At 37.2% G+C, this 26,158-nt stretch overlaps 1 protein-coding gene across 4 annotated transcripts in view; it reads left to right on the forward strand.

Moving 5' to 3' along the window:
- API5 (apoptosis inhibitor 5) overlaps positions 1-16,539 on the forward strand; it is a 35,452-nt gene extending 18,913 nt beyond the window's left edge. The window contains exons 7-14 of one of the 4 annotated variants that reach the window (XM_065881887.1): positions 155-259; positions 1,377-1,466; positions 5,919-6,100; positions 7,366-7,459; positions 8,284-8,340; positions 10,632-10,708; positions 11,232-11,368; positions 15,835-16,539. In XM_065881887.1, the coding sequence (XP_065737959.1) occupies positions 155-259; positions 1,377-1,466; positions 5,919-6,100; positions 7,366-7,459; positions 8,284-8,340; positions 10,632-10,708; positions 11,232-11,368; positions 15,835-15,857 (765 nt within the window). In that variant the 3' untranslated portion in view covers positions 15,858-16,539. Of the gene's footprint in view, positions 1-154; positions 260-1,376; positions 1,467-5,918; positions 6,101-7,365; positions 7,460-8,283; positions 8,341-10,631; positions 10,709-11,231; positions 11,369-15,829 lie in introns of all 4 variants that reach the window. The other 3 variants (XM_065881886.1, XM_065881888.1, XM_065881889.1) reach the window with 3 other exon arrangements.
- The last annotated feature ends 9,619 nt before the right edge of the window (positions 16,540-26,158 follow it).

Below are 26,158 nucleotides of genomic sequence, written 5' to 3' on the forward strand. Positions count from 1 at the left end.
GCTTTGGGGTATGCACTCTGTTGTATTTTAGCCACAGTACGTGATGCTTTGGTACTGAGCATTTGTCTATTGACATTCTACTGTTTGGGAGAATATAATATATGTATATCTATATATATTTTTTGACAATTCAGTGTTCTTTGGATTTTTACAGAAAAATGTTCATTCCACAAGGTTTGTGACTTATTTCTGTGAGCAAGTTCTCCCTAACCTCAGTTCCTTGACTACCCCAGTGGAGGGTCTTGATATACAGTTGGAGGTAAGAGAAAATTTCTGCTTTTAGCACTGAACAGTCATTCCCGTATTTCAACATAAATGTAAACCACTAACTTTGATCTGATTTCTAAGAGATTTAAGGCCTGGTGGTGGCTAGCTAGTAACCTCTCCCAGGATTAATTACTTAGGACTGCTTTATGGATTCATTGAGAGTTTGCTACAGTAGGAAAGCACCGCCTATAGTTTTCATTATAGTCTAAGTCTCTGCCTTTGTAGCCTTAATACTTTGAAATACGTTGTTCAGTTATGACAGTTCCTTATCTCTATGACTGATAGAGCCAGATTTAACTGATTAACACAAAACGTCCTTTATCCGTTCTCCAATAGAATTGACTACTCTCTATCCCCTTTATATCTCAACTGTGATGTACATATACATTTTTTTGCAGCATATAAAATACTCACATTTTTCTCCCCAATTTAACCTTATTCCTCTCTGAATCCTCAGAGTCTAATGTAGAATTCTGAAAAGCACCTAGTAATGATTATTGAATTGAAATATGGAAATGTATGTGCCATTTCCTTCATGGGTCTTTAGGATAGAGAAGAGTCTCACTGTGCACTTACACTGTGGTTTCCTTCACATGTCCTGGGTTTGGCTTATCAGACTGGAATTGAGTAAAGCAGAGATGAACCTAAAGAATAGTGGCAATTACTGATACTTTGAATTAGTATCCAGAGACTAAGTTTGATAGCAAAGGAGGCCCATCCTAAATGTTAGTAAATAATTCTTTGCTGTTAAGAGTTCTTGCTCATTGTCTCTTTCTTATACATTGTTAACCTGTAGCAGAAAGTGTATATTCTTTTCCTTACCAATTCTCACAGATATATTGAGAGTCATGAGATCTGGGTTTTAGAGTCTGCCCTGCCACTCACATACGTTGTGACTTTGCCAAGTCACATAATCTCTCTGACCTTCAGTTTCCTCAACAGTAAAATAGGGCTGCATCTCTAAATTTTTTTTCCAGTTCAAATGTTATGATTCTGTAAAAGCCTAACTGAAAAATAAGCAGTATTAAATAGTTATGTAGAATAATTATTATTTTATAACCCTTGCTCATTCAAAAAGAATGCTAATAACAGTGAATTGTGTGTTTTAGGTATTGAAACTGTTGGCTGAAATGAGTTCATTTTGTGGTGACATGGAAAAGCTAGAAACAAATTTAAGGAAACTGTTTGATAAGTTATTGGTAAGAACTTTTTTCTTTGCTTATGGCATAGTCAGTATAAAGCCCCAAAGTCTAATAGTGTAGTATTAATTTCTAGATTATAGAGAACCAGATTTTGAAATGATTTAGATAATAATTGTAGTGTTGTTAGCTGCTCAGACCACACGTTGTCTACTTTAAAAATAAAATCTGTTTTAACCTTAGGCATTTCTTCTGTTGTTGATGCTTTAGACAAAATATAATACAGGACTTATATAGTAAGTCTTTCTGCTATTCCTTTATCAAAATATTTTAAATGTTTGCACCAGATCACCATCAAGGTTGCTGCTCAAGGCCAAATGGCTTTAGCAACCTGGAAATAAAGTCATTAATCATAATTGTGGAGAAAATAAGCCATCTTTTTTAGTTTTTAATTGGAGTATAATTGCTTTACAATGTTGTGTTCGTTTCCACTGTACAATGAAGTGAATAAGCTATATGTATACATAAAACCCCTCGCTCTTGGACCTTCTTGCCAACGCCCCCCCATCCCACCTGTTTAAGTCATCACAGAGCACTGAGCTGAGCTCCCTGTGCTATACAGCAGGTTCCCACTAGCTATCTCTTTTACACATGGTAGTGTTATTTACGTCAAACCTAATCTCCCAATTCGTTCCACCCTTCCCTTAGCCACCATGTCCACATGTCCGTTCTCTACCTCTTCATCTCTATTCCTGCCCTACAAATAGGTTCATCTGTACCATTTTTCTGGATTCCACATATATGCGTTAGTATGTGATATTTGTTTTTCTCTTTCTGGCTAACTTCACTTTGTATGACAGACTCTATCTAGGTCCATCCACCTCACTACAAGTAACTCAATTTCGTTTATTTTTATGGCTGAGTAATATTCCATTGTATATATGTGCTACACCTTTATCCATTCATCTGTTGATGGACACTTAGGTTGCTTCCATGTCCTGGCTGTTGTAAATAGTGCTGCAGTGAACATTGTGATACATGACTGTTTTTGAATTATGGTTTTCTCAGGGTATATGCCCAGTAGTGGGATTGCTGGGTGGTACGGTAGTTCTATTTTTAGTTTTTTAAGGAACCTCCATAATGTTCTCCATAGTGGCTGTATCAATTTACATTCCCACTAGCAGTGCAAGAGAGTTCCCTTTTCTCCACACCCTCTCCAGCATTTATTATTTGTAGATTTTTTTGATGATGGCCATTCTGACAGATGTGAGGTGATACCTCATTGTGGTTTTGATTTGCATTTCTCTAATGATTAGTGATGTTGAGCATTCTTTCATGTGTTTGTTGGCAATCTGTATATCTTTGGAGAAATGTCTATTTAGGTCTTCTGCCCATTTATGGATGGGTTGTTTGTTTTTTTGATGTTGAGCTGCATGAGCTGCTTGTATATTTTGGAGATTAATCCTTTGTCATTTGATTTGTTTGCAAATATTTTCTTCCATTCTGAGGGGTGTCTTTTCATCTTGCTATGTTTTCCTTTGCTGTGCAAAAGCTTTTAAGTTTCATTAGGTCCCATTTGTTTATTTTCGTTTTTATTTCCATTACTCTAGGAGGTGGGTCAAAAAGGATCTTGCTGTGATTTATGTCATAGACTGTTCTGCCTGTGTTTTCCTCTAAGTTTTATAGTATCTGGCCTTACATTTAGGTCTTTAATCCATTTTGAATTTATTTTTGTGTATAGTATTAGGAAGTGTTCTGATTTCATTGTTTTACATGTAGCTGTCCAGTTTTCCCAGCACCACTTATTGAAGAGGCTGTCTTTTCTCTGTTGTGTATTTTTGCCTCCTTTGTCAAAGATAAGGGGACCATATGTGTTTGGGTTTATCTCTGGGCTTTCTGTACTGTTCCATTGATCTATATTTCTGTTTTTGTGCCAGTACCGTACTGTCTTGTTTACTGTCGCTTTGTAGTTTAGTCTGAAGTCAGGGAGCCTGATTCCTCCAGCTCCATTTTTCTTTCTCAAGATTGCTTTGGCTATTCAGTGTCTTTTGCATTTCCATACAAATTGTAAAAGTTTTTGTTCTAGTTCTGTGAACAATGCCATTGGTAGTTCGATAGGGATTGCATTGAACCTGTAGATTGCTTTGGGTAGTAGAGTCATTTTTACAATGTTGATTCTTCCAATCCAAGGACATGGTATATCTCTCCATCTGTTTGTATCATCTTTGATTTCTTTCATCAGTGTCTTATAGTTTTCTGCATACAGGCCTTTTGTCTCCTTAGGTAGATTCATTCCTAGGTATTTTATTCTTTTTGTTGCAGTGGTAAATGGGAATGTTTCCTTAATTTCTTTTTCAGATTTTTTGTTTTTAGTGTTTGGAGTGCAAGAGATTTCTGTGCATTAATTTTGTATCCTGCTACTTTATGAAATTCATTGATTAGATCTAGTAGTTTTCTGGTAGCATCTTTAGGATTCTCTTTGTACAGTATCATGTCATCTGCAGACAGTGAAAGTTTTACTTTTTCTCTTCTGATTTGGATCCCTTTTCTTTTCCTTCTCTGATTGCCTTGGCTAAAACTTCCAAAACTGCCCCTATCTCTTGTCTTTTTGATGATGGCCATGCTAACAGGTATGAGCCAATATCTCATTGTGGTTTTAATTTGCATTTCCCTAATGACTAGTGATGTTGAGCATCTTTTCATGTGCTTGTTGGCCTTTCGTATATCTTCTTTGGAGAAATGTCTGTTAAAGTTCTTTTGTCCATTCTTTGATTGGATTATTTGGTTTTTTGCTGTTGGGCTGTATGTGTATTTATATATTTTGGATATTAACCCTTTGTCAGATACATAGTTTGCAAATATATTTTTCTGTTTCACAGGTTGTCTTTTCACTTTGCTATATAGAAGCTTTTCAGTTTGATGTAGTCCCATTTGTTTTTTTTTTATTTTGTGGCTTGTGATTTAGGTGTCATATCCAAAAAATCATTACCATGACCCACATCAAGGAGCTTTATTCCTATGTTTTCTTCTAGGAATTTCATGGTTTCAGGTCTTACACTTAAGTCTTTAATCCATTTCAAGTTAATTTTTGTGAGTGGTGTAAGATATGGGTCCGGTTTCATTCTTTTACATGTACATATCTAGTTTCCCAGCACCATCTACTGAAGAGACTGTCTTTTCTCCATTGAATATTCTTGGCTCCCTTGTCAAATATTTGTTGACCATCTGTGCTTGGGTGTATTTCTGGGCTCTTGATTCTGTTCCATTGGTCTGTTTTTCTTTTTTTGTGCCAGTACTATACTGTTTTGATGACTGTAACTTTATAGCCTAGCTTGAAATCAGGAAGTGTGATGCCTGTTGCTTTGTTCTTTCTCAGGATTTCTTTGGCTATTTGGGGTCTTTTCTGGTTCCATATAACTTTTAGGAGTATTTTTCCTAGGAGCATCAACTTTTTTTTTGTTTTAAGTATAGTTGATTTACAATGTTGTATTAGTTTCTGGTGTACAGCAGAGTGATCCAGTTATATATATTCTTTTTCATATTCTTTTCCATTATGGTTTATTATAAGATATTGAATATAGTTCCCTGTGCTATATGGTAGGATCTTGCTGTTTATCTTAATTTTATATATAGTAGTTTGTATCTGCTAATCCCAAACTCCTTTTTATCCCTCCCCCTCCTTTCCCCTTTGGTAACCATAAGTTTATTTTCTATGCCTGTGAGTCTGTTTCTGTTTTGTAACTAGTTCATTTGTATCATATTTTAGATTCCACATATAAGTGACATAAGATATTTGTTTTTCTTTCTGACATACTTCATGTGGTATGATTATCTCTAGGTCCATCCATATTGCTGCAAATGGCATTATTGCATCCATTTTTATGGCTGAGTCGTATTCCATTGTGTTTGTGTGTATGTGTGTGTGTGTACATATATATATATACCACATCTTTACCCATTCATCTGTTGATGGACATTAAGGTTGCTTCCATATCTTGGCTATTGTAAATAGTGCTGCTGTGAACATTGGGGTGCATGTATCTTTTTGAATTAGATTTTTCTCTGGATATATGCCCAGGAGTGGGATTGTTGGATCATATGGTAACTCTATTTTTAGTTTTTTAAGGAACCCCCATACTGTTTTAAGAACATCAGCTTTTGATGTCAAGCCCAGGTTGAATCCTGCCTCTTCAGCTTATTAACTTTGGGAAACTTACCTAAGCTCCCAGAACTTCAGTTTGTTCATCTGCCTAGCACCTAATACATATTAGTCACGTTCGCTGTCATTAGTAGTGGTAGTAGTAGTAGCAGCTATACTGTAGGTTAATATGGAATGTTGACAGGCTGGGTTATTGATCCAATATGTAAAAGGGATATCTTACTTAAATTTGTGATCTTGGCAGTTTTTAATGCTTCATGTCTTCAGAGCGTGCCTTATAATTACGTGAGTATATGCTTATAATTAGAGTGTCTAGAGCAGATTGCATACATCTCTCTATTTTCATCTCTTAGGAGTATATGCCTCTCCCTCCAGAAGAAGCGGAAAACGGGGAGAACGCTGGTAATGAAGAGCCCAAGCTGCAGTTCAGTTATGTGGAATGTTTGTTGTATAGCTTTCACCAGTTGGGCCGAAAACTTCCAGATTTCTTAACAGCCAAGCTGAATGCAGAAAAGCTCAAAGATTTCAAAATAAGGTGATGTATGGTTGAAGTGGCCAGTCTTTGACAAAGGTGAAAGCTATCTTGAAGCTCCCTAGATTTTGTTTTCATTTTATAAGAGCTTTTTCCCTACCCTGCCTTACTGTGGTGCAAAAGAATGGAAGATCTACAAAACAGGAGTGTATATAAACATACAACTATTGTGGCATAGCAAATGCATGGGAGAAGATGACCTTTTTCAAAAATGGACTCTGGCTCTCCCTACTTGCTTCATGATCTTGGGCAGGTTCCCTAACCTCTCTAACACCCCAAATTGTCCTCAGCTGTTAAATTTATTGATAATAGTACCTGCCTTATAGAGTTGTGAGAATTAAATGAGACAATGGATGAAAAGCTTTAAGCACAGTGCCTGGCACATAGTGGGTATTCAGTAAACTGTATCTGCTCTTACTATCTTACAGTGCAGCTGGGGGAGCAGCACTGGAGAAATCAATATAAGTCGTTTTCCTGAAGATACTTTGTATTAAATCATTGCATGAACAAATTCACACCTTAAGTTTTGAGATGCTTGGCCACTGTATCATCTGTTATTGTCCTCTGTGCTTTGGTAAGGCAGAGGTTTAATACTTGGTGAAACGTTTGACCAGAAGCAGGCATCTTAGGAAATTACTCTGAAAGTGAAAAAAACAGTGATGCCACGTTGTTAAGTAGAGTTCCTAGAAGTCGGCAGGATGGAGTTACGGTACCACCTTTCTTCACATATTACCTGGGAACAAATTTGAAAAAGAGATTACTCAACATCCTTCGCAAAATCTGCAGTTTTGTTTTAGTTTTAAACTGGACCCTTAGGTGCAAATGGGTCAAACACTGTCCCTTCTTAGCAGGTAAACATAGAGATTAAGTGACTTGTCTGTGTCACTTGACCTTCATTTGGTTAATGGAAGAGAAGAACCCAGGCCACCTGATTCTAGTCCCTGGCTCCTGGTTGTTTCTAATTTAGACACATACCTTGCAGGTTAACATAACAAGCTTCCTTAGCACAGTGCCAGGAGTGTTTCCCTTGCCAGGTTGAGTGTGGATCTATTCCAATTTTTGACGAAGAAAAACTGCTTTTATTTTACTTATTTGTGTATCTCTTATGATCATACGTTGATAATTAAAAGAAAGTCCCCCTCAAAATTTACTCTTTATTGGTAAAGGCCATTTAGCTGTAGTATTCTTTGAATTTAAAAACACAGTTGAGGTATAAAAGCAAAGTTGAAGTGATGACTTCTTAATTAGCAAATACCTTCTTCATTTAGGCTGCAGTACTTTGCACGGGGCCTGCAGGTGTATATCAGACAACTTCGCTTGGCTCTCCAGGGTAAAACAGGCGAGGCCTTAAAAACAGAAGAGGTAAGAATACTCAGTTACATCTTGTTGGGAAATTTTTATAATAGCCACCATTTATTACAAATTCAGACTGAATTCATATATTGAAATGTAACATTCGACTTTATTTGAAGGATGATACAACTCTAAGTTGAAAATACAATGTTAGAAGACTACATATTTAGTTATATGCTAAGTTATATAGGAAACTATCATTGTTGAAATGTCTTGAATGTTTCCAATGTTTGTGAACAATGTTATCAAATGTTGATGCATACCAGTCTTTCACTAGGGTCTCATTAGCAGCATATTTTGTTTAAATATTTAATTAGCAATTGTGATATTTTTAATTTCACCTTTTTGAAGCCCAAATATTAGTTTACATTAGAAAAAAATATTAAACTGCCAATTCTATACCAAACTATATGTGTTTATGTTGGGATTTTTGGTTTTCTCTGATCTCATCTATTTTGATCAATCTTCATCTTGGTCCTAATGAAATATTTTAAGTTTTCATTGTGTCTTCCTGTAACATAAACTGATATTTTTTAAAACAACTGCTATGTGCCCGTGATCTGTCCCCTACTCGTTTTTCAAGTAAATTGTAGATATAACACTTCTAACCTGTCAAGGGAAGATAAAGATTATTTGCTTTCTTTGCCATCTCTACACTTGTTTTAGAGTCAAGAAATAGGACTGAGCATTATCAGTAAATATAAACCAAGGAATTCTCTAACTGTAGAAATGATTCTGAAAGAGAAGTGGAATTATTCAAGTTCTATACGGGAATGAAATATACATCATGAAAGTTATTGGCATTTTAATTTAATTTTGTTTTCCTTTTGCAGAACAAGATTAAAGTTGTTGCATTGAAAATAACAAATAATATCAATGTTTTAATCAAGGTAAGTCTTCCTTTCTTATCAAGTCATCCCAGCCAGCTAGAAAGTTAGTGCAAGAGGTTTTCCGTATGTCTTTATGTCTGCAATGGTACCGGTTAAGGAGAGATGCCATTACATTCCAGACGTTTGGCCTTTTAAAGCTTTATGCCTTTTATAACACCGAGTGATGTTTTTGTAGCTATTATAGAATAATACATTGTTTTATTTATTTAAAAGTTATTGCAGAAGATACTGCAAACAAAGGGAGGCATGCAGAGTTTTTCTGACCCAGAGCATTGGAGCAGATACATTTAGACTCAGAAATTTCACTGACTTAAGTTCTTGTAGTCTTAATACTGTCGGGTCCTTTTGAATGACCAATAAAACCCTGCTTTGCTTACACTAAGAATGAACAGTCTTATGTGGCACATGAAATGTTGTCCTATGGTCTTTTCTGTTAACTTGTCTATGTAATAAATTGAGAGTTTTCTATACTTACCATTAAGCCATAAATATCCTTCGGTTCTGTTTACCCTCCCCAAGTATCTGTTAGCCTAAACAAAAAACTAATAACCTGAGAGAACAAAAAAGGAATCACAACAAAGTAGCCATCATTTGATACTGTAAGTTAACAGTACTGTTATAAGTTGATAGTATTGTAGCCAGATGGGAGAAAGAAATATTTGTAACACTTATAGCACAAAGCTTAACAGCAACAAAATCAGGGCTAGTGATATGCCTTAAAACTAATCTGGTAAAAATCCCATGGAATACTTACTTTTTGTCAGAAGAGAAAGGGAAGCTTTTCAGAGAAAACAGTGAGACATTGAGGGATGAGTATCATTGCCAACAGGAAAAGTGAAAAGGCATTAAAAACAGAAGAGGTAAGAATACTGACTCACATCTCAAAGAAAAGTTTTATCATAGCCACCATTTATTTCAAATCTTAAATATAAATAATTTCAAATGGTGGATTAATACATTAAAATGTGAGATTTGAACTGATGCTATAAGTCAAAGTTGAAGATATACTATGATGTTAAGAACATTTTAAACTTAGCAAATACTATGACCCAACACATGGAGATGAGACAGTTTCCTGTTCAGGAAACCATAGTGATTTAAAGATGACTGCAGTAGGAAGTTGCATGGGGAAGAATGATGAATAGGGTCAGCAACCAATGTGTAGGGTACCTGACCAAAAAATTCTGAAATATTTTTTAATATGACATAATTCTTTGTTTTAGGGAAATCACAAGAAAAACTGGTGTGCTTTGGTCCATCCATGGCATCTGCTTGCAATCTTTAGTTCCCACCAAACCAGACGCATCTAATTCCAAAATTTACCTTCACTTCTATTTCAGTGAATCCACAAACTATATTCCAGTTTCCCATTGTCACCTGAGATTTAACATGTTTAAAATTGAAGACTTCCCCCTTCTTCTTCCTGTTGACACTTTCTTAATAAATAACATTATTATATGCTAAATCACTCCAGCTAGAAACCTCAAGCATTTTTGTTTCAAAGGACTTTATATTGGCTAATTCCCTGCATTTATCTGGTACCCTGGACTTAAGTTTTATATAGTAGGAGGTGATTTTTATTCACATATTCATTTTAACTGTGAAAGAAACTTAGTTTGCTTTTATCAGATTTTGCCTGTATATAAAAATTAAGAGTAAAACTGGTAAGAAATGTTAGGTAAAATACCAAGAATAAATATATTTAGAAATTCATTCATAGTTTTGAGGGTATTATGAGGTTAGATTATTTCAGTTCTAGATTATGTTAACATTTAAATTCAGCAAATATTTGCATTACCTTATATTAATAATTTAGTACTTAAATCTTGTGGGTTTTTTCCTTTACAAAACCTTTAGTTTTGTTCTAGTTTTGAACCACTTAAAAACCTGCAGAAGCAAACGCAGAGTGCACCATTGTACCTTCCTTAAAGCACGTCAGTGACTGCTCCTGTGCCAAAGAAACTACTTGTGGATTTGATTAAAGTTGATAAATATTGATATTTTTGTCCTATAACTTGAAATGACATTTGAAAAAAGTTAGCTGCAGTTTCTTAAGTGATGTGTGCAAAATAACATTGAAGTAGTAGATGTAATTTGTAAACAAAATTGTCCTTGTTTACTTTTCTCTTGCAGTTTATTTTTTAGGTTATTATTTTAGTCATCAGCACAAAAGCAAGAAGGATAAATTAGTTTCCCGTCCTAAAATTAAAATGTGTCTCCCTGTTTCCTACCCTTACCACCACTCCCCACACCACCAAACACATTAGAAATCTCTAATTTTGTCTCTTCAGGATCTCTTCCACATTCCTCCTTCTTATAAGAGCACAGTAACATTATCCTGGAAACCTGTACAGAAGGTTGAAATTGGGTAAGAAACATATTTAAAGGGATTAAAGTGTTCTAATATTTGATTTACAAATATGAAAAAATCTGAATTCAGATTTTACATTTCCTGTACAAAATGGTATGTTATTAGTTAAATGTTTCTTAATAAGATGTTAAACTATGATTATTAAAAGCATGACTTAAAATATAAAATCTAATCTAGTATTTATAAAATAAACTGGTAGAATACAACTCTGGAATTTTCAAGCCTTTGTCCATATTGCTGTAACTTAATAAGACTTTCCTGACAAGTTTTATAAAATGAGTCACTTGTGTATAATCTGTGAAGCTACATATTTCAGATTGTTGTAAAGCCTTGTAAATGCCCCTCTGACAATGTCTGCATAACTAAAGCACAGTTAATTTGATGACATCAGAATGTTATTTCCTTTTTTCTGATGTGACTGTCATCTTTTGGATGTCTTTTATAACAGATATAATAAATATATTGATAGCCTCTGGTATAAAAGAATTTTTTTTAATTGCTGTTCTTCCTACCATTATAGGCAAAAGAGAGCCAATGAAGATACAACTTCAGGCTCACCACCCAAGAAATCTTCAGCAGGACCAAAAAGGGATGCCAGGCAGATTTATAATCCTCCTAGTGGGAAATATAGCAGCAATTTGGGCAACTTTAATTATGGTGAGCGTTTCCGTTTGGGTACAAGCAATATGAGAGATTAGGCAGAAATTGTGTTGTACTTGATTTTAATTACTAATTAAATAGACTATCATAGTTCTTTCAGGTGACTTTTCAAGTTAGTTTGGGGAACCTGAACTGTTGGGGAAACAACTTAACCCATTCCTTTCTGACTCCTCCCTTGTGGGCTCACTGAATTGAGCATGTAACACTGAGAACCTGAAAAATGTGCCTCTTGTATTCAGAGGAGCCAACAGAAAAAAAAAGGAAGGAAGATGGCATGAACCATCTATTCCTGGTTTTCCCTGTTTTAGCTTCAAGGCAAGGCATTTTGTGCATTCTCCCTCAAGAATGTATATAGCTTCCATTCTTGGCAGATGTGGTATTAATGATCCTTCTTGGCCCTCGTCAGCCTACTGCTTGCCCTCCCGTCTTCTGCACTACTTCAAAAGGAGAAGTTCTAGAAGGTAGAGTGAGATGTTAAAGCATCATCTAGCAAAGAAGATGTGTCCTGTTGCAGTCTCCCCCACTGCCCAGAGTGCAGTCCTCCTTTCAACTTTAGACATTAGTGCAAGGAGAGCTTCCCACTAGTCCAGTCTCTCCCAGGACTGTTGAATCAGAAGTGAATTTGTCTCACTGGCTTATAAAGAAAAATGGACAAAAATTTCACTGACTCAGATCCTTTATCTTGCTTAAGAAGACCAAGTTTAATATTCAAAACCAAACATGCTTGTGATTGGTCTTGGTTACCAAGCAGAATTGATTCTGCAGTAATTATTCCCAAAAAAGTACATTCTGAAGAATATGCTCTCTATAATTGTTTCCAGGGTGAGATGATTGTGACGTTAAGTAAATTCCTCCTACGATAGCTAAATTCTTCTAATATCTGAGCAAACAGATTATAGAAAGGCAATTTTAGATTGTGAAATGAACCCTTCTACTCCATTCAGGCTCTTTGAGGCAACTTTAGTGTAGAAAAGATCACTGAACTCTTTTACTTATATAATAATAAGTAAATGTGCATCTCTTAGCTTCTTTTCCTACCTGAAATAAAGGGATAGCATAGAGCTTAAAAACTTCAAAAAATATTTGCAAAAGCATTTTTTAAATGGAAACGATTCTGTTACTTCATTGCACGAAATATTGTCCTCTGTCATTTGTATGATTTAATGTGGTGTTTATCAAAACCATTCTTAAAATCAACTATTCTCTCAGATACTATCTTCATTGGATATAGATGAAAGTAATCAAGAGGTATGGCAATACATAGGGAATTAAATTGTATTTATTTTCACTTAGGCAAGTCAGTTACTCTGAATTTCCGTAAGCATTCTGCCCTGTGAAATTCATTACCTGCCTGATAGGGAGAATCAGAAGATGTGATGCATGTGGAAAAGAGATGTGGAAAATGCAAAGCCTTAGGTTGTATGTGATTTTTTAAAAATTATCAATGTGAAAAAAATAAGCAGTTTTACTCAGGACAAATATCCAGGGAATTCCCTGGCAGTCCAGGGGTTAGGATTCCACACTTTCACTGCCGGGGGGTTCGATCCCTGGTCAGGGAACTAAGATCCCACAAGCTGCGCAGTGCAGCCAAGAAAAAAAAATCCAGGAGTCACAACTTGAGTTGTTCCGTAGTCCTCAAAGTAACAGGATGGCAAGACAGACAAAACCGTTGTCTTCTGTGTCTGGTATTCTTGTACTTTAATATTCCTGTAGGGGTGAACCTTGTAATTGGAGTGCTTGTCATAAATTGAATTACAAAGCAAACTAAACTATGATTGTTCTTATTGGAAAGTAGGAACAAAATTTCTGCTAGTACTTTTATTTTGGGGAGTTGAATGTGTCAGATTGTAAGTATTCTCACAGTAACAATTCAGAGAGTTTCCCTGGATTTCTCTCACCCATTCGGTTGAAAACCGTTCTTGGTACTATAGACGAGAATTGGTGGACCAATCTACCTCAAATTTTTTCTACCTTTTTTATGTCCTTTCCTTAGGGAACTGACAGTGGGTCAGGAAGAAGGAGAAACTGTTGGACTTTTTTTCCTGGGATGTCAGAGTTGTCTCCAAGTTGGAGGGAAAAAATGTTTTGTGTTCTTGAGTCTTTAATACATAGATTTTATTACCCACATTTGGCTAAAACATCATAATTCCACTTTTCTATATCAGCCAAGCTCAATTTTATTTTTCCAAGGAAGACTTGGTTGCATGGGGGGTTTTTTTGTTTTGTTTTTGAAGAGTCATACACACTGAAGGGTTGGGAAATTTACTCCTTTTGTGTTATAGGGAACCAGACAATACTAATATCGCTCTTATTACAGTGAACAAGTCTACTGCAAAGAAAATAGATTGTGCCAGTGTCATGGGTCTGAACTTGTTCACTACAGAGAAGGAGCCAGAATTTGTGATTGTTCTTTGAGTCGATGTAGGCATACTTAGACTTTTTTCCTTATCCAAGTTTATCACTTTACTAACCAATGTCTCTGTTATTTGCTTTATCAAATGGCGTTTGTTGCCGTAACTTAGTTCAGCTTCCTGGTGCATTTTCAGTCAAATTATTTGCAAACATATACCTATGTTTAGTTTTCCTTCATGCAGAACAGAGTTCCCTGGTAACCCACAAGTACTAATTCTACATTTTGTGACTTGTATCCTTCAACTTTTACCTTTTTAGAATATAAAAATAATTTTTAAAGTATAATTTTAACTGTAAGCATTGCTAGTAAGCTTGAAACCATTGAAAAGATCATTAAAGTGCAGAATAGTCCCTCAGGATGAAGAAAAAAGAAAGTTTGGTGACTCCCTGTACTGTAGAAATGGCTGCCTCGGTTGCAGATCAGAAAGAAATAGCCAATGTAGAAAAGATAATCACAGCAAATAATACCTTCATACTATGTATTTAACATACTTATTAGATATACTGAACAATTGAGGGTAACTGAGTTCTTCATATTAAAATTGATTGAAAAACAATTGAAAGGGTAGATTTTAGTAGTCTGTTAGCTTATAGGGGGTGTTGATTTGTTAAGTGTGTCGATGTAAACTGAGAAATGAAGGTTATATAATGAGTATGATAGGGGGAAAATATGCAGACATCTGCACGGGTAAAGCCAAGTCTTAAACAGTCAAAAATGCAGGAGTTACAGCATCAAGAAGTTGCTGTATTAAGGTTGCTATGCTCCCAGAATGCACCACAGTCATTGCATCTATCACTGGGAGTATCTTACCCACAGACGACCTCTGATTTTCTGAACGCGTTGGCTCACGATGGTTTCGTTTAAACAGTTTGCATACCAATCAACTTAGAAAAATGTGTCATGACATGAGAGGTGACTTTGAATCAGATTCTGTTCTGTTACACAGGTAAATGTTGGCTAAGCTGGGGAAAGGTCTAGTTAGTTTTCTAACTCAAGAGTTTCTGGAGGGAAAAAAAAAAGGAAGAAATCAAAACATCACCCAAATACAGTAACTATATTTCTAGCCATAATGGCAAAAAATGGATTGCAACACTGACTTGATAGGAATTTTTCAAGCCTCCAGTATTATGGATCAAAAATGGCAACACCAGATTCTTTTTATTGCTCCTAACAAGATTGCTGCAATGAGGAAGTTTGAAAAGTTCCAATGAGGAGATTCTATCTCCAGAATTAGAAGTTTGAGACTAACATACATGATGAAAAGTCCTGCCTTGCTGATAACTTCAATCAGTTTTCTTCCCTGGAAAGACTCCTTTGAGGAATATTTCTCTGGAGCTGTAAAACAGACTGACCAATAAATCAAGGACTCAATCTACCATATGACACAAGTAACTTGATTTTTCAGCAAAAGATACCCTTAATTTACATCAGTAACCCAAACACTGTAATATATACATAACACCTTTTTGGCAGCACTCTGAGCAGCTCATACATAGCTGAAAAAGCAGTGAGGAAAGCCGTCGGAATTTGTATCAACATTATTTTGAAATATGGTGAGCAAAACAAATTGCCTGTTTGTTGCATTTGAAAGGTACATTTTTCATTCTAGCCTGATTTTTCAGAATTGATCATTGATAATCTAAGATATTTTACATATATGGCACTAACTTTTGAAGGCCAGTGGCTTTAATTCCGTATTAAGTATAGAAATTATTCTAGTTTTGTTAATTATCTTTGGTAGTGATAGACCCCAAAATAAAGAACTAACAATGTAGTTATAACATTGTCACCTTGAAATATCTTTATTAATGGGATACATTTAATTGAGTACCTACTGTGAATGTAGGCACCTTGTGATATATGCTTTGGCGTATATGATGCCCTGGTTTTATGTGAAGATTGAATTTGTAGATGGACTAGCAGAATACCGATGCTGTTTGTATAGAGCCTACTGCTACATTCAGAGCTGCGAGCTACATTACTTCTGTGTGTGCTGTCCCGTGAAGTCCTGAACAAGACCTAAACCCTTGTTCGCTTTTTCGTAGAGCAGAGAGGAGCCTTCAGGGGAAGTAGAGGTGGCCGAGGTTGGGGAGCACGAGGAAATCGTAGTCGGGGAAGACTCTACTGAATGAGAAGTCACAGTCTTCAGCATTGTCTTGAGCTTAATATACTTAAATTCTACTACTCTATTCATTGGATTGCCGGGGATGTCCCTTTAAAAAGACTGCTGCCTTCAGCTAAAAACTTAATGTTCTTTATACCTTTGTATGTATGATCTACTTTTGTAACAGACCATGGTTGTGTCCAAGGTAAAACCACAGCGATATTTTTGGATGCTTTGTCTGCAATCTTGACTTGTTTTTGCAATATCACCATTATTCAGACTTCATATTGTGAATCTTTTAAACATCTTGATAATTTGTTATTGAGAGCTATTCAAATCTAAAATGTAATAAAATTCAGTCTAGTTCTGATAACTGGTAAAGATCATCAGTTCTGAAAGGTTACTGACTTTCCTGTCCTCTCTGTCTTGCCCCCAGCCAACATATGGAGAAGAGTAATGGTCAGTCTTAACATTGTATTTTCATTGTTATTTAATAAAGCCGCTAGGCAATGGTGCAGCATTCCTGGCTTCTGTCAGTAAAGCAAAATACTTACCAGCTTTCTTAAAATGTAGAAATGACATTACATTTTTAGGAGGAAGTAAGTTGCTTTGCACTGCTTACTTAACTCTTCTCCATATGTTGTGATATAAGTTTTTGAATATGGGATCTTACTATTTGCATAGAAATGTGTATGTATAATATACATACATACATGAGCATATATCTGTGTATGTGTGTGTGTGTGTGTATATATATATATATATATATGCATGCTGCGAAAGTTGACTACACAACATAAGTCATTTTTTAAAATTCCAGGAACGGGTAGTCTTTGACACGGTGATTATCCTTTTGAGGCTGAATCCATTATTAACTTGTTATCTAGGTTTTCCTTCCAGTAGTGAGGGCTTTTGAGTCAGTTGCACTTACATGATTATTGTTATTTAAAACTAAAAATAAACAAAGGCTGCATTTTCAAAGATAAATTTGGAGATCCCTGTTGGAGAAATACAGCCAGAATATTGAATCTGATGTACATATAGGTTTCTACAGGATGAGATAGAATAATTTAGAATTTGGGGATTTGATAACCAGGGCAGCCCAGAAAAAGTGACTTGGTAACATGGTATACCAGTAAGTAAGGGATGCTCTCTCAGTTTGCTTTTGCCACTTTCAAGATTTTAACTTCTCAGGTTATTAATCAAAATTATTGTATAAGTTAGTCAATAGAGTCTTTAGGTTAAAACAACAGATGGGGGGTTTGTGGAGTGTTTAATGTCATGGGCATTTTTAGTAGCATAGGCCCTTTGCTCTGCATTTGAATGTTTCATATATTTTTGTTCCACAGTTAATCTTCCCTCCCCAAGTTTGCTATTCAAATCCAATGCCTGAGTGACATTTTCTAGTAGTTTGACATTTTTTTTGAGGCATAGTTTGTGATTCCAATACAGGTGTCTTCATTACTGTTACCTCTATACTGGGGGTATAGGCAAAACCCCTTTGTTAGAATTACTGCACATGTGTATGGGGAAAATATTTTTTGAAGACTAGAATGATACAAGTGAGCAAAGGAAGTTGGTCAGCTTGACTATGGAGTGGTGGCAATAATCTCTAAACATTCCAAAAGACAGTGAGCTGAACCTAAGCTCCCTTGGAATCTGAGCAGACACAGGAACATGGAATTTCCATTTGAAAACTGTGACCAGGTAGCCTGGACCTCAACGGCAGATCAGCCAGTGGCCTAAAGCCATTTCAAGTATAGATGCTGTTTTGGGACAGTTATATAAATTTGAACATTAAGTGTAATTTTTCCTCTTTTTCTTTTTAATATTTGTAAACTCAAAGCTGAGCAGAAGTGACTTTACTTTCTAAAGTTTGATATTAAGTTGACTGTGTTTCTTCCTTTACCACCTCATTGTTCCCCTTCCCTTTCCTAAGGCAATAGTGCACAACTTAGGTTATTTCTGCTTCAAAACTTTGAATGAAAAACTTCATGCCACGAATTTTTTTTTCTTTTGCAAGACACCTGTATATCCCCTTGTTCAAATGTAAATGTTCCCTTATGCTTTTGAAATAAATTTCCTTTTGTAATTTTGTTTTGTGTCTTGTGTTACGATTATAACTTCAGATTCTTGGATATTCATTAAACATCTATTCATTGCTTCTCATGTACCAAACAGTGTGTTAAACCATGAAAATATAAAGATGGAAAAAATACTGCTCTGCTTTCAAGGGTTCAGTATTACAAGTTATCTTTCATTTTCAACCTTTTGGATTTATTTTTAGAAGCTAATACCCTTCTGAAGAAAGGATTTGGTTCTTTCTGTCAAAGCAAAACATCAGATACTTGCCAAATCATTATGAAATAATTTCTTCCCTCAAGTTATTATGTAAAGCAACTTCTTATTTTGACTCCCAGCCTTTATTTGTTTTCCTGAAGTAGTACCAAGGATGGATCAGAAAAAGTTACCTAAATTCTCTTGGTGATCACATCCAGTCCTATGTCTGTAATATCATCTACATGCTGAGGACTGCCAAATGTCTATGTCCATCCTTTCCTGCCTGGAGTTTCATAATAGCCTCCTGATTGATCTCCCAGCTATTACACTTGACTATAGCCTGTTCTAAACACAGCAGCAAAGAAACATACACTCTTCTACTTAAAGCTGTTCAATGACTCCTCATTTTAGAATAAAAATCAAAAACACTGCCATGGCTTAAAAATTTCTGACCTCAGCTGCTGCTCTGCCCCAGTCAGTCAGCTTCATGCAGCTAGGCAAAGACACACTCCTACCTTAGAATCTGCACTGGCTGTTCCTTCTAGCCACATATCTGCCTGTCTGACTCCACCCCTTCGATTCCTCACAGATCACTTGGGGCCTCTCAAGGAATCCTGTTTAATACCGCAATGCCCCGTTCTACCCTGCCAAGACTCCAGAACCCACTTAACCTACTCAATGTTCTCTGGAGCATTTGCCAACTTCTAACATACTATCCTAATTATACTGTATATTGGGTTAGCCAAAAATTGCTTTCAGTTTTTAAGTAAAAATAAAAGGCATTTTTCATTTTCACCAAGAACTTTATTGAACTACGTATTCACCCTTTTATTCCACTACCTTCGGCCATTTTTCAGGCAACTTCATAATTCCATCTTCCCCAAACTTACCTTTTTGAAACAAAGAATTGTTCCAGGTGCCTTATACAGCCTTCCAGGGAATTGAAATTTTTTCCATTAAGAGAATTTTGTAAAGACCGAAATAAGTGGAAAGCCGAACGTGCAATGTCTGGTGAATACAGTGGACGAATCAGAACTTCCCAGCCAAGCTGTAACAGTTTTTGCCTGGTCATCAAAGAAACATGCAGACTTACGTTATCCTGATGGAAGTTTATGCGTTTTCTGTTGACTAGCTCTGGATGCTTTTTGTCAGGTGCTGCTTTCAGTTGGTCTAATTGGGAGCAGTACTAGTTGGAATTAATCACTTGGTTTTCCAGAAGGAGCTCATAATAGAGGACTCCCAATCCCACCATATACACAACATCACCTTTGGATGAAGACCGGCCTTTGGTGTGGTTGGTGGTGGTTTATTTCGCTTGCCCCACGATCTCTTTCGTTCCACATTATTGTACAGTATCCACTTATCATTGCCCATCACAGTTTGTTTTAAAAACGGAACATTTTCATTACGTTTCAGTAGAGAATCACATGCGGAAATACGGTCCAGAAGGTTTTGCTTATGTGGAATCCAAACATCAAAGCGATTTACGTAACCAAGCTGGTGCAAATGATTTTCAACACTTGATTTGGATTTTTTGACTATGTCAGCTATCTCCTGCATGGTTTAACGTTAATTGTTCTCAATTAATGTCTCGATTTGATCGCTATCAACTGTAACTGGTCTACCTGACCATGGAGCACCGTCCAGCGAGAAATCTCCAGCAAGAAACGTCGGAAACCACTTTTGACACGTTCAATCAGTCACAGCACCTTCTCCATACACTGCACGAATCTTTGTTTGCGTTTCGGTTGCATTTTTTCCTTTATTGACATAATAAAGCATGATACGCCAAAAATGTTGCTTTTTTTCTTCCAACTTCAATATTAAAATGGCTACACAAAAATTCACCAATTTTGATAAGTCTTTTTTTAAATGCTGACATGACAGCTGTCACATACAATCTAACAAAATTGTTTCGAATGAAGTTAAAGACAACTAAGTGCTACTAGAGCCATCTTATGGGAAAAAATGGACGAGCCTTTTGGCCAACCCAATAATTTACCATATTTTTAGTGTCTCCCCCTGGTAGAATGTAACATGGCTAAAATGCCACAAAGGTAAGGATTTTTGCATTTTATTCATTGATAATCCCATACATCTAAAACAATGCTTAGTACATAGTAAGCTTTCAATAAATAATAAGTAGAAGGCAGTGTTTTATGCTGAGGATATAGTGGTAAACAAGACAGGCAAACTCTCATGGAGTTTACATTCTATTATGCAGAGGCTAATTAATAAGCTGATTTCAGAGAGTAGTGTTATGAGGACACTGAAGCATTCTAAGGTGATAATTTGTAAGAGCTCACATAGAATGGTTAGAAAAAGTCTCTGAGGAATTCATTTGAGATGAGTCCTGGATGATGATTTGGAGCCAGCCTAGTGAAGATCTCAAGGAAAGGCATTTGAAATGGAGGCAACAAAACGTGCAGAACCCTTGGCTTTAAGAATACCAGGCTGTGCTAAAGAACGAGTTCTCAAAGTGCTTAGGTTCCTAATCTCGACCCCAGAACTCCTGAACTCACCTTCGAGGAACTACTTTCAGTAACTCAAAGGGCACATGCACTTTCTGATCCTGGGGCATGTTTCCTCTGTCTGGAAAATCTTTGTTCCCTGACTCTCCCTCTCCCATTCATCAGACTAACATTCCTTCTTCAGGTCAAACTAGATTTCACTCTCCCTGGGAAGCCTTTCCGCCCATGCTGGGCGCAGGACCATGTACAGGATGCTCCTTCAGCTCACTATCCTTCCTCCCCATTTTGGAAACCATAGGAGGAACTCAAATCAGTTCTGATGGGTAGAAAACAGCAAGTGGGATTTAATTCTAGCAAGTGTGATGGAAACTAAAACAAATGAAATCTAATTTATCAAAATCCTAAGAAACTGTAGATTTATTCCTAGAAGTTGTACGTTTAAAACTAAATATAGCCACCAATAAGAAAATCAAGTAAAATTCTGGTCATCATCAGGAGTTGATAAGAGAAACAAGATCTGAGACAAAGCCTAGACAGACGACTACATACAGTTCCAGTTTGTATTCTTCAAGAAATACGTAAGAATAGGAAACAAGAAGAGCAAATAAAAGATGAAGGAATGGTATTTCTAGAAGGAAAAACTAAAACTTGGTATGCTATAAAGTGATGGATAAGATCAAAAAGCACAAACGCACTAAAAGGTTTGAATAGAATGAACTTGGATTTAATCATAAAATCAGGATACTGAAAGTTGGGTGTATGTGAGGGAGTAAAAGCTAGGGGTGGGGTGGGTATGACCTGTAGCTACTTACAGACTGAACAGTCACAATACAATTACTCCATAGAAACTGTTGCCCCCAAATGTATTAACAGCTGCAAAGATTTGGATAAATTAATGGCTGGTAAGTCTGTATCAGGAAAAGTCTTTTGAGGCTGACCATCATGTTATCCTCAGAGCAGCCCTAGTGTCAGTGTGAGTTAGAATCCTGGGCTGATTTGACACTTGGTCTCCTCCAAAGTAGTCCTCATGCTTCAGACTGCCAAACTGCTGGCGAACTATTTCTAAATGAAATTACTACGTTTCATAATTTCTAATGAAATTACTATTTAGGTATCCCCTGTCTCTTCTTTGAAAACCCTCTTCACTTTGTGTATGGCTGCTGGGGAGATACACCTGGATAGCCCCTCCTGCCATAACCAGCCTCCCTCCCTATCCACCCTTTCAACCTCCACCAGTTCAAAATCACTGAAGGAATTAACTAGATGTAGCAGGCTGCCAATAATTCCTTCTATTCCCAATCAAACACGCTGCTTCACTTATCAAGATGAGTGTTTCCATTTCCCCTTAAATCTGGGCCAGGCTTGTTACTTTCTTTGGCCAACAGAATGCAGAAGTGACACTTTTCTGGGCCTGGCCCTCAAGGAGCCTGACGGCTTCTACTTTCACTCTTTTGGAGCCCTGAGCCACCAGGTAAGAAACCTCTGTAACTACCTACTGGGACTGAGAGAGAGAGGCCCAGCCACCCCTAGCCATTTCAGCCACTCCAGGTAATCACTAGGCATGAGTGAAGCCATTTGGGAACATTCCAAACCCAGCCAGGGTCCCAGCTGTATGAAGCCTTATGAGTGACCCCAGCTAACAGCAGGAGGGGCAGAACCACCAGCCGAGTCCAGCCAAAAAATAGATAATAAATCATGGTTTAAAGCTTAAAATTTAAGCCACAAAGATTTACGTTGGTTTACTATGAAGCAAAAGATAATCATTTAACAGAATTTAAACCAGGGTGTTAACTCTCTCAGGAATATTTATATCTTAAGTATTTTCTCTAATAAATAAACAGTATAGAGATCCTTCACAACATTCAGATAAAGTGGCCCAAGAGAGGAAATTAATAATCCAGAAAGATCATTTTATCATTGTCCAATTCCCAACTTCAAAAAAAATCTATAATTTGTAATGATAGTGATAAATTAAAGGACCTATGTGCTAAAATACTTTATGCTGAAAGACCAAATTACATGCAGTTATGGGTTTTCCTATCATTTGTTCAACTAAGAATTGAGTCACAGTTTAGAGATTATCAGCAATTTTGGTAACTACCATCTTATATTTCTACAGGTTTTATGTAAGCATGAAGAGAAAATATGTACTTAAAATGGAAAAAATATCAGGTCTTAGAACAATAGAATAAAAGAAGGGTAACAGGTGATCTATTTGGATGTAGAAAATTGGTAGCAACAATTTTATTTGGATTAGAAGTTTTCATTCACATAAAATGGGAAAGCTACCTTTTGGGGGTATAAAATACTAAACAAACTAACCACTTAAGTATGGACGCTTTATGGAAGATAAAAATACATTAGTATAGGAAATGCTTCCTGCCCTCAGATGCTAACAGTCTAACTAGTTAAACAAAGAGCTACTCAGGAGTTTAGCTGTTCAAAATGTACAAAGTAATATCACAAAGCAACATGGTATTAATTGTCATATTAGTGTTACAGAATTCAGAGAAGGCAAATAGAAGTTGACAGATTTTTTTTACAATCTGGGATTTAAGCTATACCTTAAATAATATATTTTAAAAGAGCAAGAGAGGGATTTTAGGCAAGGAACAGGATGAGCAAGAGCACTTCTAAGTGTTACTGTGTGATGCTTAAAACATGGTTCAGTAAGACTAGAAGTGTGGAACTAGGCAGTCAGGATCTGTGGCAGGCAGGATTCTAAGATGACCCCCCAATGATCCTTGCCCTCATAAAATCTTCTCCCTTGAAAGTGGGGAAAATGCGTGAATATGATATCATTCCTCAGTTTTATGTTATATGGCAAAGGGAATTTTTGCAGATGTCACTAAGGTTACTAATCAGTTCATATGGGGCTACTCAAAAGAGAGGTTATCCAGGTAGACCTTATCTAATCACATACATGCTTTAAATCTGGGCCTAGAGGTCAGAGATGGAAGAAGTCAGAGATATAAGTGATGGAGACACTTCCCTGCTTGCCTTGAAGAAACAACTGCCATGCTGAGAAAGCCACATGGCAAGGCATGGTGGGTGACCTAGGAGTTGAGAATGAGGACAGTCAGTAGCCAGCAAGAAAACTGGGACCTCGGTCCTATAACGGCAAAGAACTGAACTCTGTAAAAACTTGAAAGCATTTGGGAAAAGCTCCTGAGCCTCAGGTGAGATTGCAACCTTGGTATAAGCCATGTGAGACACTGAGCAGAGAACCCACACACGCCATGCCAGACTCTTGCCCCATGGAAACTGAGCTCATAACTACGTTAAGCTGCCAAATTTTGTGGTAATTTGTTACATAGCAACAGAAAACTAACAGGATCCCAAAGGACAAGGGTTATCATTTAAGGAAAATGAAGGTGGGCGGTACGTTAAAGCTATAGAAGTCACTATTCCGCCCCTTTGCAAGTTAACTTGTGCATGTCAAAGAAATTGCTGATGGCCAAGAGAGGTGATGCTGGAGCTTCTTTCAAACTCCTCACCATCCTTCATCCATGCTCAGGCTCTAAAGTTAGGTAGACCTGAATGCAGATCTGAGTTCTGCTGCTTATTAGCTGTATGACCTTGGCCAAACTACTTAACTAGCCTACGCCTGGTAAGTTAGTGAAGATTAATTAGAACTATGTGTGTACAGTGTCCAGTATGTATTAAACACTCAACCAATGTTAGATGATGGTGACTGTCATTATTTAGTAGCTTTATACACAAGTAGGGTTTACTTCTATGCCTAAAAATAAGATGCTGAGAACATACAAGAAACCTTTACAATTTGCCACCAATTTCACCTTTTCGTGCTTAGCGCTTATTCTGCCTAAAACAGCACCTTTGCTCTAAGACTTTCACTTGGTTGGTCTGTCTCTTCTACACATGAGCCCTTACACACCCCCAATATCCTATATGTAAATTGTTACCTTGCCAGTATCCCACCAGACTGCACACTGCTCAGTGGTCAGATTTTCATACCCAGGGTCTAGCAGAGTATCAGGGAAAAAAAGCAGGTAAGCCATACATTTTTAATGAAAGTAATGCTCATCACTTCAGTACTCCTAAGAAAAGCTGCTCTAAGAAGACATAAAAAGCCAGTACTGTGGTAACGGCTTCCATAGCGTGAAGTGATGTTTAAACACTTGGCAATTATTTGTTTTCTTGCAATACACCTGAGTAGGGAAGTGGTCAGGCATAATTCTCATCTTCCTTTTCCCAAAGAAAAAACCCCAAAGCATAATGAATCTAAACATAAAATGACACATATAGCTAGAAGGCAGCCCTGACACACCTAAAACGACATAGCTAGCTAGAACCTAGAAGCCAGGCTAGTCTGCTTGGCCTGCGTGTTGATGCACTAGAAGGAAGTGCTTCTCAAACTTTAATGTACATACCAGTCACCCGGGCTCTTGTTAAAAGGTAGAATCTGATGGGAAGAGACAGAAGAGCCAAGAATGTGCTTTTTTTTTTCTTTGCGGTACGCCGGCCTCTCACTGTTGTGGCCTCTCCCGCTGCGGAGCACAGGCTCGGGACACGCAGGCCCAGCGGCCGTGGCTCATGGGCCCAGCCGCTCCGCAGCATGTAGGATCCTCCCGGACCGGGGCGCGAACCCGTGTCCCCTGCAGCGGCGGCAGGCGGATTCTCAACCACTGCGCCACCAGGGAAGCCCAAGAATGTGCTTTTTTAATAAGCTCCCAGGTGATGCCAATGCTTCTGGTCTCCAGATTTAGACCTATGATGTTCAGTAAGGTAGCCACTAGCCACACGTGGCTATTTAGCCCCTGAAATCTGGCTAGTCCGAATTTAGATGAGCTATAAGCGTAAAATGCATACGGATTTCGAAAACTTGGTACAAAAATAAATATCTCAGTAATTTCTAATAATAATTAGATATGTTAATAATAATCTAATAGATTTCACACTGAACTAATAATATACTGTATATAATGGGTTAAATAAGATGTTATTTCATTTTTTTTTAAATTGTGGTTCACGGCTCGCGTTACGTTTCTACTGGACGGCGCTGCCCTAGACTAACAACACTTCCAATTCTGAAGCTCCCCCTATTGTGAGGTTTTAAGAATAAAAGAGAACCTATCCCTTCCCTTAGATGTTTCGAAAGCACACCTTTTATTTTCCAACCACTTGACACAATCAGAAATAAAAAAATTTTTTTAAACCGAAGAGTTATATGTATATACTCTGAGCCCTCTCATTTTGGCTTAGGCTCCAACTGGAACACTACTTTTCTCTCCCTCTGGTTCCCACGCTCCGAGATCGTATCGCGCACAGGAAAACAATAATAAGAAAGCGGTCTCCGACCTGAAGCCAAATTGGGCCAGCGTCAGAGGCCGCGCTTCCCCGCCGCCTAAACCGAGCCCGAGGCCGAGGAAGCCGGTAGTCAGCGGGCAGCGCCCCCTCGGCTCCTCCTCCTCCTCCAGCGTCGACCTCCCCAAGATGGCGAACGGCGGGGGTCCATTTCCGCTTCCGGTGTGAGCGCCCGGGCTAGGGGGGGCAAG

This window comes from Phocoena phocoena, chromosome 8 (genome assembly GCF_963924675.1).
Source record: "Phocoena phocoena chromosome 8, mPhoPho1.1, whole genome shotgun sequence".
NCBI lineage: Eukaryota > Metazoa > Chordata > Mammalia > Artiodactyla > Phocoenidae > Phocoena > Phocoena phocoena.